The sequence below is a fragment of the Oncorhynchus gorbuscha genome, unplaced genomic scaffold (genome assembly GCF_021184085.1).
Source record: "Oncorhynchus gorbuscha isolate QuinsamMale2020 ecotype Even-year unplaced genomic scaffold, OgorEven_v1.0 Un_scaffold_867, whole genome shotgun sequence".
Classification (NCBI taxonomy): domain Eukaryota; kingdom Metazoa; phylum Chordata; class Actinopteri; order Salmoniformes; family Salmonidae; genus Oncorhynchus; species Oncorhynchus gorbuscha.
In genome coordinates, this window is record NW_025745851.1 from 138,374 (window position 1) to 153,880 (window position 15,507).

General features: G+C 46.5%; 1 protein-coding gene across 1 annotated transcript; it reads left to right on the forward strand.

The window, feature by feature from the left end:
- Positions 1-854: 854 nt before the first annotated feature.
- Positions 855-14,923, forward strand: tufm (Tu translation elongation factor, mitochondrial). Its single transcript, XM_046335873.1, has 10 exons — positions 855-964; positions 1,589-1,635; positions 1,861-2,005; positions 2,218-2,384; positions 7,163-7,432; positions 9,305-9,437; positions 10,871-10,975; positions 12,636-12,787; positions 14,234-14,353; positions 14,463-14,923. The coding sequence occupies exons 1-10, from the start codon at positions 895-897 to the stop codon at positions 14,631-14,633; spliced, it is 1,380 nt and encodes a 459-aa protein (XP_046191829.1). The 5' UTR covers positions 855-894; the 3' UTR covers positions 14,634-14,923.
- Positions 14,924-15,507: the final 584 nt, after the last annotated feature.

Here is a 15,507-nt window from a genome sequence, read left to right on the forward strand (position 1 = left end):
AATTCAGGGCCGTCACAAGGGCGAGGGAGAGCTTTGTACGCATCTCTGTGTGTGTTGTAAAGGTGGTCTAGAATTTTTGTCACTCTTGTTGCACATTTAACATGCTGATAGAAATGAGGTGAAACTGATTTAAGATTCCCTGCATTAAAGTCCCCAGGCACTAGGAGCTCCACCTCTGCATGAGCATTTTCCTGTTTTCTCACGGTGGAATACATCTCATTGAGTTCAGTTTTAGTGCCAGCCTTGGTCTGGTGGTATGTAGACAGCTACAAAAAATACAGATGAAAACTCTCTAGGTAGATAGTGTGGTCTACACCGCCCCAACCCTACTTGTCTACTTGAGACTTCCTTTGAAGTTAAGTAATTCTACTGTAAAAATGTACTCCAAAGTGTAACTAGGATAATGAAGGTATGGTCAGTCTCGTCCAACACTGAGTTTTGTAAGTCAGTTCGCTACGACGTACTGGAAGGATGGGTATGTGTTACCTTCATGCCCACTTGCCCAGTAACAGGAGAGAAGCACTGGACTTAAGATGGTGGACTTTGTGGCCTTTTTAGCTATGGTAATTAATGGCACTGCCAAGGTGGAGAGAAGGTCCAGGAAGATATAAATCATTGTGGATGCAGCAGAGCGGTTCCTGGGGCTGAAACATTTCTTATCAAATGAGTTAAATGGAATATTGTCACCCTCTCAGGCCCTAGTGGGAGTTTTGTTTTGTCAATGTACTATTTTTATTTGGGTGGATTAAATTAGTTTCCCTACCACGTATGGATTTTCTGTTTTACCTTGTTTTGGTTTCAACCCATCCAGTTGGTGGCGGCAACACACCTTTTTGGGTTGTAGTCCGCCATATAACCCGCAGACGAAGAAGAAAAAGAAACGGTCACCATGTAATGACGTCACTTTCATCCGCTTGTCAGTCCAAGATGGCGGCGCTCGTTGGGCTTCGTGCATGTTTCTCTGGTTAGTTAAAGTTATACAACACATTCACAACCACACACCCAATATTGTAATTTACTGTGTTCAATTATTAATAATCTTTATTTACCATGATAATGTTTTGATTTTTAATCGCGACGAAACGTATGTGGGGTTTGAATGAACCCTAGTGAGCAAGGATGCTGTAGCAGGCTAGCCGCTCGACTCGTTCCGCAGGCAGAGCAAGGTCACGTTAAATAATATTAGTTAAACAAGCGATCTCTTGCGTTGTGAAAACGTTAGGCCTATCAGAAACGTGTCAGATACAGTTAAAAACGAAATTAGTTTTCTAACGATGTAGCTAGCGTCAGAAACATTTGCAGTTTGAAAGAATAACATACAGGGAACAGTAATGTGTTTTGAGGTAGCCTAGGTTATAACAGATAACTAGCCTATACACATTATGCATGGCCTAGCTTCGTCCCGCAATATAGCTAGTTGTGTATAATAAACCCAATGTCAACATAATCTCTTATGTTGCAGGACGAAGCTAGATGGCCCTAAGCCATGTATGTACACCTTGTGATATTTAGCTAGCGACTTCTCTTGACACAGTCGACGGTCTCGGGAGTCCTCCACCTGATTATTAAATACATGTTGTCGTTCTAGCCCTTCAGCTTTCCTCACCGGGTCTTCTGCACAGCTCCTATAAACTGGTGAGTACCTAGATGGTGTTTTGAGTATGCATTCATTCACACATCCTATGGCTAACCAATCAGGGATATACAATTACAGTCCTAGGGGGTAGTAATGTTTGCTGGTTTTAGTAATGCTTTGGGTGGCAAAAACTGGGTTGCCTTTTTTGACTGATCTCCTGCCCATATGCGTCTTCTGGCCCTGCTTTCCATCAAACACTCTTCTTCATCCTTTTTCTCTCTCAGTGTGCAGTGCCATTTACTCTGCGGAACTTTGCAGCAGAGGTTAAGGCCAAGAAAACATATGCAAGAGACAAGCCCCATGTGAACATTGGCACGATTGGCCATGTTGACCATGGCAAGACAACTCTAACGGCTGCCATCACCAAAGGTAACTGATGTCACCTTTTATTTTTCTCATTTTACATCTATTATTGAATTCAAACTAAGCAGATAACAAGCGTGCTTGAAACCCATTGAGTTACTGTGGACTGTTGACCAATCAAAGCATCTGCTGGCAAAATAACAATGTTCTGTCAGATGCTGTGTGTTCTCTATATATGATGCTATTGTATGTTTTTAATTGAGCCTTTGTGGTTCTAGTGCTGGCTGAGGCTGGAGGCGCCCGCTATAAGAAGTATGAGGACATTGACAATGCCCCTGAGGAGAAGGCCAGGGGCATCACCATCAATGCATCCCATGTAGAGTACACCACAGCCAACAGACACTATGCACACACAGACTGCCCGGGCCATGCTGACTACGTCAAGGTAACACAAGCACCTGAACACACATGTTATTCCCATTCTAAAATCCACCCTAAACCCATACCTCTCTGTTGCCTGGCTAATCTAACTCTTTGCTCCAGCCAAATGCCACGCTACGTCCACAGACTAGAGTTTTTTTTCCCCACAATGAGTCTGGATCTGCGTACCTACCTGACGATTTCTAGAACACAAACACAATGTAATCATTCTGATGGGTCCCAGAAACTGATGGGTTAGGCCAGAGCTAGCACACAGGGGTAAAGGGGTGTTTTGAAATTTTGCCATTGGCTTTGATACTCTGATTGGTGAAAGACGATCCAATCACTGACGACTTTTGTTTTGTACAACACTCCTCATTTTGAAGTCACTACAAACCACTTCAATGATGGTAGTCTCAGACTGAACTATGTAGCGAACATAGAGCAGTGGAAGAATTCAGTTTGAGTCGTCAGGTAAACCCCTCTGGGTTTGAGAAGATCTGATTGGATGGTTATACGGCACAGGGATGTTCGGCATGTTGCTTAGCCATAACCCTGAGGCCCTTTTCAGAGTCTCAGTAGGAGTACTGATCTAGGATCAGTTCCTTCTTCTTATTCACTATAATTTCAGACCTGCCAACCTGCACGCAATTTGAGATCAAAATACTCCAGTTAAAAAAACGACTCTAAAATATACAGAACACATTATTGTTTTTGACTCAACCATTTGATGTTGGAGCTGAGCCAATCAGAGGTCCGGGGCGAGGAGAGAAAATCTCTCGCCCTCTGCTCTTTCCCGCCCCCTTGAGTATTTTTTTCTCTCTCCAGCTGGATGGCAGCTCTCCACTTCGTCTGTTGATACCACTGATGTGTGAGGAATACGGGTTGGGTAATGGATGTGTTAGTCAAGCACATAACCACTATTATTTGGTAGTTGGCTCCTTAGCTCAGGCATCATTACAAAGGAAGTAGTTAGCTACAGCGTTTAGTCAACGAAGTGAGAACACTTTTTTGCCCACAGATGCTTTGATCTCCGCCACCGTAGTAGGTGCGAGCGCATTGACGAGCAAGGAAACGTGCAGTGCATCGGTAGTTCAGTGCACGTCGCTGTGTGGATGGAAACAGACATGGCCGTGAGAGCTGTTCCACTAATAGTCTTTCACTGTTAAAGATTAGTAGTCCCTTGTTAATGAATCAGTTGATCTGTCCTCTTCATATAGCTGGAGGTCAACAGTAGGCTGCTAATGATGTGATAAGTCAGGTCAGCAATGACAACAAGGCATGTTGAATGAATGGCAGCCTGGTAGTCAGACCTAACTGGATGGATGAGGTCAGGGATGACAACAAGGCATGTTGAATGAATGGCAGCCTGGTAGTCAAACCTAACTGGATGGATGAGGTCAGGGATGACAACAAGGCATGTTGAATGAATGGCAGCCTGGTAGTCAAACCTAACTGGATGGATGAGGTCAGGGATGACAACAAGGCATGTTGAATGAATGGCAGCCTGGTAGTCAGACCTAACTGGATGGATGAGGTCAGGGATGACAACAAGGCATGTTGAATGAATGGTAGCCTGGTAGTCAAACCTAACTGGATGGATGGGGTCAGGGATGACAACAAGGCATGTTGAATGAATGGCAGCCTGGTAGTCCGACCTAACTGGATGGATGAGGTCAGGGATGGAGATCTGGAACATCAGCAGGACCGCTACAGTCAGCAGGACCGCTACAGTCAGCAGGACTACTAGTCAGCAGGACTACTACAGTCAGTTGGGACCGCTACAGTCGGCAGGACCGCTACAGTCAGCAGGACTACTAGTCAGCAGGACTACTACAGTCAGTTGGGACCGCTACAGTCAGCAGGACCGCTACAGTCAGCAGGACTACTAGTCAGCAGGACTACTACAGTCAGTTGGGACCGCTACAGTCAGCAGGACCGCTACAGTCAGCAGGACTACTAGTCAGCAGGACTACTACAGTCAGTTGGGACCGCTACAGTCAGCAGGACTACTAGTCAGCAGGACTGCTACAGTCAGTTGGGACCGCTACAGTCAGCAGGACCGCTACAGTCAGCAGGACTACTAGTCAGCAGGACTACTACAGTCAGTTGGGACCTATACAGTCGGCTGGGCCTATACAGTCGGCTGGGCCTATACAGTCGGCTGGGCCTATACAGTCGGCAGGGACCTATACAGTCGGCTGGGACCTATACAGTCGGCTGGGCCTATACAGTCGGCTGGGACCTATACAGTCGGCTGGGACCTATACAGTCGGCTGGGACCTATACAGTCGGCTGGGCCTATACAGTCGGCTGGGCCTATACAGTCGGCTGGGCCTCTACAGTCGGCAGGGACCTCTACAGTCGGCAGGGACCTCTACAGTCGGCAGGGACCTCTACAGTCGGCAGGGACCTCTACAGTCGGCAGGGACCTCTACAGTCGGCAGGGACCTCTACAGTCGGCAGGGACCTCTACAGTCGGCAGGGACCTCTACAGTCGGCAGGGACCTCTACAGTCAGCTGGACCTATACAGTCGGCAGGGAGGCAGGGACCTATACAGTCAGCTGGACCTATACAGTCGGCAGGGACCTCTACAGTCGGCAGGGACCTCTACAGTCGGCAGGGACCTCTACAGTCGGCAGGGACCTCTACAGTCGGCAGGGACCTCTACAGTCGGCAGGGACCTCTACAGTCGGCAGGGACCTCTACAGTCGGCAGGGACCTCTACAGTCGGCTGGGCCTATACAGTCGGCTGGGCCTATACAGTCGGCTGGGCCTATACAGTCGGCTGGGCCTATACAGTCGGCTGGGACCTATACAGTCGGCAGGGACCTCTACAGTCGGCAGGGACCTCTACAGTCGGCAGGGACCTCTACAGTCGGCAGGGACCTCTACAGTCGGCAGGGACCTCTACAGTCGGCAGGGACCTCTACAGTCGGCAGGGACCTCTACAGTCGGCAGGGACCTCTACAGTCGGCAGGGACCTCTACAGTCGGCAGGGACCTCTACAGTCAGCTGGACCTATACAGTCGGCAGGGAGGCAGGGACCTATACAGTCAGCTGGACCTATACAGTCGGCAGGGAGGCAGGGACCTATACAGTCAGCTGGACCTATACAGTCGGCAGGGACCTATACAGTCGGCAGGGACCTCTACAGTCGGCAGGGACCTCTACAGTCGGCAGGGACCTCTACAGTCGGCAGGGACCTCTACAGTCGGCAGGGACCTCTACAGTCGGCAGGGACCTCTACAGTCGGCAGGGACCTCTACAGTCGGCAGGGACCTCTACAGTCGGCTGGGCCTATACAGTCGGCTGGGCCTATACAGTCGGCTGGGCCTATACAGTCGGCAGGGACCTCTACAGTCGGCAGGGACCTCTACAGTCGGCAGGGACCTCTACAGTCAGCTGGACCTATACAGTCGGCAGGGAGGCAGGGACCTATACAGTCAGCTGGACCTATACAGTCGGCAGGGACCTATACAGTCGGCAGGGACCTCTACAGTCAGCTGGGCCTATACGGTCAGCTGGGCCTATACAGTCAGCTGGGCCTATACAGTCAGCTGGGCTGCCACATTGCATCCAGTTATTTAATTATTCTGAATTTTCTCCCCAAACAAAATCAAGACAGTTTATATTTTCACTAGACTATCCACATAAAGACAACTATTAATTAGAATAATCATTACCCCTAAATTGAACCTAGAATAATGCTGATAGCTTCTTTGAGACCACTTCAGTTTTATTTAGGCTCATACAAGACTTCTGTGTTGGCTACATTGTTTGATATAATTTAAGACTCTAGGTTTCAGGAAATGGCAGTTACAGGTTTTTCAAAATTGCTAAATGCTCCAACTTCCTGAGGGGGAAGTTGTCTAAACCACTCCGGACCTCCCCTACCCAACCTTCGGCCAACATCAGCACCACTTTGTCAGAAAATCCTAGGACGAGCCCTGATTGGACATTTAAACGTATTTCTAGTTAACTAGGGCGGCAGGTAGCCTACTGGTTAGAGCGTTGGACTAGTAACCAAAAGGTTGCAAGATAGAATTCACGAGCTGACAAGGTAAAAATCTATTGTTCTGCCCCTGAACAAGGCAGTTAACCCACTGTTCCTAGGCCGCCGTTGAAAATAAGAATTTGTTCTTACCTGGCAAGCTGACTTGCCTGGTAAAACTAAAAACCTACTGAAGAGCAGCCAATGACCAAGTACCTTTAACAGTCTATAACATACCATTCCTGCTGAATCTTCTGCCAACATCATTATTAGGTAAAGAAACTCAAATGTGTATTTGCCTATGATTTGAGCAGTGTGGGTATCGCGTGGGGTGGCAGGTAGCCTACGGGTTAAGAACGTTAGGCCAGTAGCCAAAAGTTAGCTGGTTCAAATCCCTGAGCTGACTAGGTAATACATCTGTCTCTGTGCCCTTGAGCAAGGCACTTGACCATAATTGCTCCTGTAAGTTGCTCTGGATAACAGTGGCTGCTAAAGGACAAACACATGTAAAACCATTATGGTATCGGGGGTGTTTGGCAGGTCTGTCATTTAAAAGGCAAAACCGATCCTACATCTCTACTCTACTGAGACACTTTGTGATTACGGGACCAGAATTTTAATGGGGGTTTGAGGCTCGGGGCATTGTCTCAAGTTCACGTTGATTTGTCACAGCAGGTATAAACAGAACAGAGAGATGGTGACTAGCAGGCTCTTCCTCAACAATGCAGTATTCAGTATGAAAGGTAAAGAAATAGAGAATGACAGTTAGATTGTCACACGAGGTGACATGTTGACCTTTCTCCTGTAGAACATGATCACAGGCACGGCTCAGCTGGACGGCTGCATCCTGGTGGTGGCGGCCACGGACGGACAGATGCCCCAGACCAGGGAGCACCTCCTGCTGGCCCGGCAGATCGGCGTGGAGCACGTGGTGGTGTTTGTGAACAAGGCGGATGCGGTGGAGGACAAGGAGATGCTGGAGCTGGTTGAGCTGGAGATCAGAGAGCTGCTCACAGAGTTTGGCTACGACGGTGAGAACACGCCCGTCGTCATCGGCTCGGCCCTCTGTGCCCTGGAGGTGAGTGCCTGGTACGAGGTAGGGTTGTGGTGGTGACAGAATAACCTCACGACTTCAGATAGGCTATCAGCTCGCTAGGAAGGTTGATCCATTGTATTTTATTTGACCGTTTTAAAATACATACTGTTGCTTCAGCCACGTTCGTACAATAATACATACATGCAACATAGTTGATGTTTATAAACACAAAGTCAACTGACTTATTTCAATGTGGTCCTTTTATGTAGCCTCACAAATCCTCCTGACCCCCGAGCTTACATTAAACAGGAGCTTACATTGAACAGGAGCTTACATTGAACAGGAGCTTACATTGAACAGGAGCTTACATTAAACAGGAGCTTACATTAAACAGGAGCTTACATTAAACACCAGCTTACATTAAACAGGAGCTTACATTAAACACGAGCTTACATGAAACACGAGCTTACATTAAAAACACATTAAACAGCTTACATTAAAAACACCAGCTTACATTAAACACGAGCTTACATTAAACACGAGCTTACATTAAACACCAGCTTACATTAAAAAGCTTACATTAAACAGGAGCTTACATTAAACAGAAGCTTACATTAAAAACACATTAAACAGAAGCTTACATTAAAAAGCTTACATTAAACAGGAGCTTACATTAAACAGGAGCTTACATTAAAAACACATTAAACAGCTTACATTAAACAAGCTTACATTAAACACGAGCTTACATTAAACACGAGCTTACATTAAACACGAGCTTACATTAAACACGAGCTTACATTAAACACGAGCTTACATTAAACAGAAGCTTACATTAAACAGAAGCTTACATTAAACAGAAGCTTACATTAAACAGGAGCTTACATTAAACAGGAGCAGCTTACATTAAACACGAGCTTACATTAAACAGGAGCTTACATTAAACAGCTTACATTAAACACTGCAGGGGTATCAGTCTGGCAGGGTATGTGACAGCATGAGACAGCATGAGCCCCGTCTTTTCTATCACCATTGCTTCAGACCAATCAGCATCCTCTGAACTATGGGATTGGTTTAGTTGATGACAGGACACGTAGCACCGTTGCTGACAGACCAATCAGCATCCTCTGAACTATGGGATTGGTTTAGTTGATGACGGACACGTAGCACCGTTGCTGACAGACCAATCAGCATCCTCTGAACTATGGGATTGGTTTAGTTGATGACGGACACGTAGCACCGTTGCTGACAGTGGACAGACAGTAGACAGACAGTGGACAGACAGTGGACAGACAGTAGACAGACAGTAGACGACGCATGTAACGTCATACTTACAAGGTGATGGCTAAATATAAAGCTTTACATGACAGTCTGAACTCTGCTAAATAAACTCTGCTGCCTATCAGAGCTGCTCTGTTCTGTGTGAAAGCATCTCATCTAAATTAGAGAACTGAAGGCTATCTGAGGTTACTGTATCAAGACTTTCTCTGTATTGATCCTGATGCAGTACACTCATCTCTACAGTTTGGCAAAAATATTAGGTGCAAATTCGTTAGATATACCCCTAGCTGATGTTGGGCTACAATATTTATTTTATTCTCACGTAGACATATTCTCACTTTGATAATATTTATCTGCCTTTTTTGGCTCATTTAGCCGATTTGTCCTGCTGTTCGACATGCCTTTCTCTTGAAAAATGGCAAGTGCTTGTCTTACTCCTGAAAAATGCAGCACTGTGGCCTCTCTTCTGATTGGTTTGAAGGTGATTCAATCAATTTTGAATTTGTTTTGTGCAACGCCTCTTGGCCCAAACGGCGTCCCTTCCAGACAGACAGTGCAGCGGTAATCAGTCTGGTAATTGAGGCTAACTGTTAGGTGAAACCTTACCTGTTGTCTCATCTCGTCTAACCTCCCCAGAACAAACAGCCTGACCTGGGGGTGAACGCAGTGCTGAAGCTCCTAGCAGTAGTGGATGAATATGTCCCTCTGCCCAAGAGAGAGCTGGAGAAACCCTTCCTGCTGCCCATTGAGGGAGTCTACTCCATCCCAGGTGACTGACAACTAGCTCAAATTGTAAAGAAACCCAGATTTGTCATTTAGTTAAAAAGCTGTTGCCACTACATGGTTTCTTCTCCTCTCTGTCATTGATCTGACTCATTGTTAATTAAAATGACATCATTCAGAAGTACTGCAGGGATAAATTCAAGCTCTTCCACTGTGCACTTCAGATAGGTGTTTCCTAATGAAAACATGACAATAGATAAAACACTGCGATGGGATCCCACTGTCCCGTGCATACAGAGCCTGCCCCTTGCCCCTACAGAGCCTGCTCCCCATACAGAGCCTGCCCCCTTGCTCCCCATACAGAGCCTGCCCCCTTGCTCCCCATACAGAGCCTGCCCCCTTGCTCCCCATACAGAGCCTGCCCCCTTGCTCCCCATACAGAGCCTGCCCCCTTGCTCCCCATACAGAGCCTGCCCCCTTGCTCCCCATACAGAGCCTGCCCCCTTGCTCCCCATACAGAGCTCCCCTGCCCCCCTTGCTCCCCATACAGAGCCTGCCCCCTTGCTCCCCATACAGAGCTCCCCTACAGAGCCTGCCCCCTTGCTCCCCATACAGAGCCTGCCCTCTTGCTCCCCATACAGAGCCTGCCCCCTTGCTCCCCATACAGAGCCTGCCCCCTTGCTCCCCATACAGAGCCTGCCCCCTTGCTCCCCATACAGAGCCTGCCCCCTTGCTCCCCATACAGAGCCTGCCCCCTTGCTCCCCATACAGAGCCTGCCCCCTTGCTCCCCATACAGAGCCTGCCCCCTTGCTCCCCATACAGAGCCTGCCCCTTGCTCCCCATACAGAGCCTGCCCCCTTGCTCCCCATACAGAGCCTGCCCCCTTGCTCCCCATACAGAGCCTGCCCCCTTGCTCCCCATGCAGAGCCTGTCCCCTTGCTCCCCAAAACAACTTTGAAATGATTGTTCTGTCTGTGCAGCATGTGTTTTGTGATGGGAACAACGTGCCTGTTTCCTGTACATCTCTGTGTAGGAATAGTCAGTGGTATCTATAACATTTTTTATTTTATTTCACCTTTATTTAACCAGGTAGGCTAGTTGAGAACAAGTTCTCATTTACAACTGCGACCTGGCCAAGATAAAGCATAGCAGTGTGAACAGACAACACAGAGTTACACATGGAGTAAACAATTAACGTTGTGATTTAGTGACAGTAACTGTTTGGAAGCACCTGTATCAGTTTCCTTTGTACCTTTCTGTTTCACTGTTTATTTGATTGATGCACGTGTGATGGACTTGTCCCATCAGCTGTCAGTACTTCTGTCTCTGTTCTGATCTTTCTGCTGTTGTCTGACCACGTCTCTCTCTGTTCTGATCTGTCTGCTGTTGTCTAACCACGTCTCTCTCTGGGTATCAACACCATTTATTAAACGTCTCTCTCTGTATCAACACCATTTATTCATTCATCCCTCTTTCAGGCAGGGGTACGGTGGTGACTGGAACTTTGGAGAGGGGTGTCATTAAGAAGGGCGACGACTGTGAGTTTGTGGGGCACAACCGTGCCTTTAAGTCTGTGGTCACTGGTAAGTGAATGGGGAGCCACACCACTATAGAAAGATTGATTTCAATTTTAGAGCTGTAGCACACAGGGTAACATATGCTGTAAAACTGTGTTCATATTACTAGAATTATTCCTGTAAGTACAGTTCAACACTAATTGCTGTTCATTGTCACAGTGTACTGATAGAACTAGCCCTAACCCCTAGTACAGTGTAGTGACAGAACTAGCTCTAACCCCTAGTACAGTGTGGTGACAACTAGCTCTAAACCCTAGTACAGTGTAGTGACAGAACTAGCTCTAACCCCTAGTACAGTGTAGTGACAGAACAGTAGTAGTGACAGAACTAGCTCTAACCCCAGTACAGAGTTGACAGAACTACAACTAGTTTCTGACAGAACTAGTTCTAACCCCTAGCACTTCTAGCCCTAACCCCTAGTACAAGTACTGACAGAACTAGCTCTAACCCCTAGTACAGAGTACTGACAGAACTAGCTCTAACCCCTAGTACAGAGTACTGATAGAACTAGCTCTAACCCCTAGTACAGAGTACTGATAGAACTAGCTCTAACCCCTAGTACAGAGTGGTGATAGAACTAGCCCTAACCTCTAGTACAGTGTAGTGACAGAACTAGCTCTCCCTAGTACAGTGTAGTGACAGAACTAGCCCTAACCCCTAGTACAGTGTAGTGACAGAACTAGCCCTAACCCCTACAGTGTAGTGACCTCAAAGTACAGTGTAGTGACACTAGCCCTAACCTCTAGTACAGTGTAGTGACAGTTAGCTCTAACCCCTAGTACACCTAGCCCTAACCCCTAGTACAGAGTGGTGACAGAACTAGCCCTAACCCTAGTACAGTTTCTTAACCCATAGTACAGTGTAGTGACAGAACTAGCCTAACCCCTAGTACAGTGTAGTGACAGAACTAACCCTCCCCAGTACAGAGTGGTGACAGAACTAGCCCTAACCCCTAGTACAGTGTAGTGACAGAACTAGCCCTAACCCCTAGTACAGTGTAGTGACAGAACTAGCCCTAACCCCTAGTACAGTGTAGTGACAGAACTAGCCCTAACCCCTAGTACAGAGTGGTGACAGAACTAGCCCTAACCCCTAGTACGGTGTAGTGACAGAACTAGCCCTAACCCCTAGTACGGTGTAGTGACAGAACTAGCCCTAACCCCTAGTACGGTGTAGTGACAGAACTAGCTCTAACCCCTAGTACAGTGTAGTGACAGAACTAGCCCTAACCCCTAGTACAGTGTAGTGACAGAACAGCCCTAACCCCTAGTACAGTGTAGTGACAGAACTAAGTACCAGTGACAGAACTAGCCCTAACCCCTAGTACAGTGTAGTGACAGAACTAGCCCTAACCCCTAGTACGGTGTAGTGACAGAACTAGCCCTAACCCCTAGTACGGTGTAGTGACAGAACTAGCCCTAACCCCTAGTACAGTGTAGTGACAGAACTAGCTCTAACACCAAGTTACAACTACAACAGTTTCTCCACTGCACTTCTGGCACCAAATACCCACTAATAAGACTACTGGACAGTTACCCAAAATATCCCTCTGGTAACCCATCAACTCCATCCTAAACCTCAAAACATAGCACCGTTCTCAATTGTTCTTCCTTCACCTCCCTTCTCCATCTCTTTCTTTCCCTCGCTCCCCCTCGCTCCTCCCCAGGCATTGAGATGTTCCACCAGTCTCTGGACAGAGCAGAGGCAGGAGATAACCTGGGGGCTCTGGTCCGAGGGCTGAAGAGGGAGGACATTAGGAGAGGGATGGTTATGAGCAAACCAGGCTCCATCCAGCCCCACCAGAAAGTCCAGGCCCAGGTCTGTATCATATCATAAAGTCCAGGCCCAGGTCTGTATCATATCATAAAGTCCAGGCCCGGGTCTGTATCATATCATAAAGTCCAGGTCTGTATCATATCATAAAGTCCAGGCCCGGGTCTGTATCATATCATAAAGTCCAGGCCCGGGTCTGTATCATATCATAAAGTCCAGGTCTGTATCATATCATAAAGTCCAGGCCCGGGTCTGTATCATATCATAAAGTCCAGGCCCAGGTCTGTATCATATCATAAAGTCCAGGTCTGTATCATATCATAAAGTCCAGGCCCAGGTCTGTATCATATCATAAAGTCCAGGCCCGGGTCTGTATCATATCATAAAGTCCAGGCCCGGGTCTGTATCATATCATAAAGTCCAGGCCCAGGTCTGTATCGTATCATAAAGTCCAGGCCCAGTTCTGTATCATATCATAAAGTCCAGGCCCAGGTCTGTATCATATCATAAAGTCCAGGCCCAGGTCTGTATCGTATCATAAAGTCCAGGCCCAGGTCTGTATCGTATCATAAAGTCCAGGCCCAGGTCTGTATCATATCATAAAGTCCAGGCCCAGGTCTGTATCATATCATAAAGTCCAGGCCCAGGTCTGTATCATATCATAAAGTCCAGGTCTGTATCATATCATAAAGTCCAGGTCTGTATCATCATAAAGTCCAGGTCTGTATCATATCATAAAGTCCAGGTCTGTATCATATCATAAAGTCCAGGCCCAGGTCTGTATCATATCATAAAGTCCAGGCCCAGGTCTGTATCATATCATAAAGTCCAGGCCCAGGTCTGTATCATATCATAAAGTCCAGGTCTGTATCATATTATAAAGTCCAGGCCCAGGTCTGTATCATATCATAAAGTCCAGGTCTGTATCATATTATAAAGTCCAGGCCCAGGTCTGTATCATAACATAAAGTCCAGGTCTGTATCATATCATAAAGTCCAGGCCCAGGTCTGTATCGTATCATAAAGTCCAGGTCCAGGTCTGTATCGTATCATAAAGTCCAGGCCCAGGTCTGTATCATATCATAAAGTCCAGGTCTGTATCATATTATAAAGTCCAGGTCCAGGTCTGTATCGTATCATAAAGTCCAGGCCCGGGTCTGTATCATCATAAATAAAGTCCGGGTCTGTATCTTCAGCTAGCAGCCCTAGAGGAGTGTGAACTCTAGGTGTACTGTATGCGTAGTGTTGCAGTCTAGTATTCTCAGTATATCGTCTTCTGAAATAATTTCCCTTTATTCAGCGTTTTAAATTTGACCCTCAACGATTTGATCAAATGAAATGTCTGTCTAGAGCTATGGTATATAGTATTTGTGGTATATTTGTAAATTGTGTTTATGTACTAGTGTATTATTCTCATAGTCCAAGGTTAGGATACGTGTTCTTTAATGGAATGGATGTAGAATGTGTCATTAAAACATCTCTTCATCTCAGGTCTATGTTCTGAGTAAGGAGGAGGGAGGCAGACACAAGCCCTTTGTCAGTAACTTCATGCCAGTCATGTTCTCCCTCACCTGGGACATGGCCTGCAGGGTCTACCTGGCAGGAGACAAGGTGGGTGTCCATCTGTCAGTCTTTTTCCCCAATGTGATTTGTGTATTCTGAAATAAAGTGTGTAGCATAGTTCCAGGGCTGTGCTTGACCTTCTTCTCCTCTCTAACAGGACATGGTGATGCCAGGTGAAGACACATCTCTGACCCTCACGCTGCGCCAGCCTATGATTCTGGAGAAAGGTCAACGGTTCACTCTCAGAGATGGCAACAAAACTATTGGCACCGGCCTGGTTACTGACATACTGACCACCACAGAGGAAGACCAACACAACTGGGGCTGAGGAGAGAGAAGAAAATATGGGAGGGAAGGGAGGGGGACTAATGGTGGGGGAGGGAGGGGGCTAATGGTGGGGGAGGAAGTATCTAGCTGTCCAATATATTGGTCTTTAGACACACACACAGAGCAGTAATGAGCTGCTGAGACTGCATGTCTCTCTGCTTTACTGACCAACCAGAAGACCCACAATGAGATGTTCATAGTTGTCTTTCTGTGAAAAGGCCAGACTGTCATTGTCCGCTTGTGTAATACAATGTATTTAATAGTAAAACATCCTGCCTGTTTTCACATCTACTTCATTGTTTGGTGACTTTATATAATAAAAGGTTTTCTAGGTTCTTTAGATGCAGGTTTGGGCAGCAATAGTCACCTGAACTAGCTGCTTCATATCATTTAGAAACTATTACAATATGGTTTAGTAGTGAAATGTGTTTGTTCCATGTCAAATCAATCTTAGTTGGACCAACAGAACACCTTAAATGCCTTGGCCCACATACTGTACACAGTACACATACTGTACACATCCATGTCTGAAGGCTTAACAATCCTTCTCCCCTTCATCTACACTGAAGTGGATTTAACAGGTGACATCAATAAGGAATCATAGCTTTCACCACACAGGTTGACCTATTTATTACTGTAGGAACATTCATAGCTGGAATTCAATCACAGATGGACACAATGTCACACGGCAATATGAATAACAGCTTTACTTGGTATAAAGAATGTGAAACACAGTTGACCATAGATTAACACACAGGGTCACATAGATTGTCAGAAATGCTACAAATGCTACATTTTCAAAAAGCCAAGCTGCTACAATAAAAACAAAGCAGTGTACAACACAAGACAATCCTGAGACATATAATACACTGAAC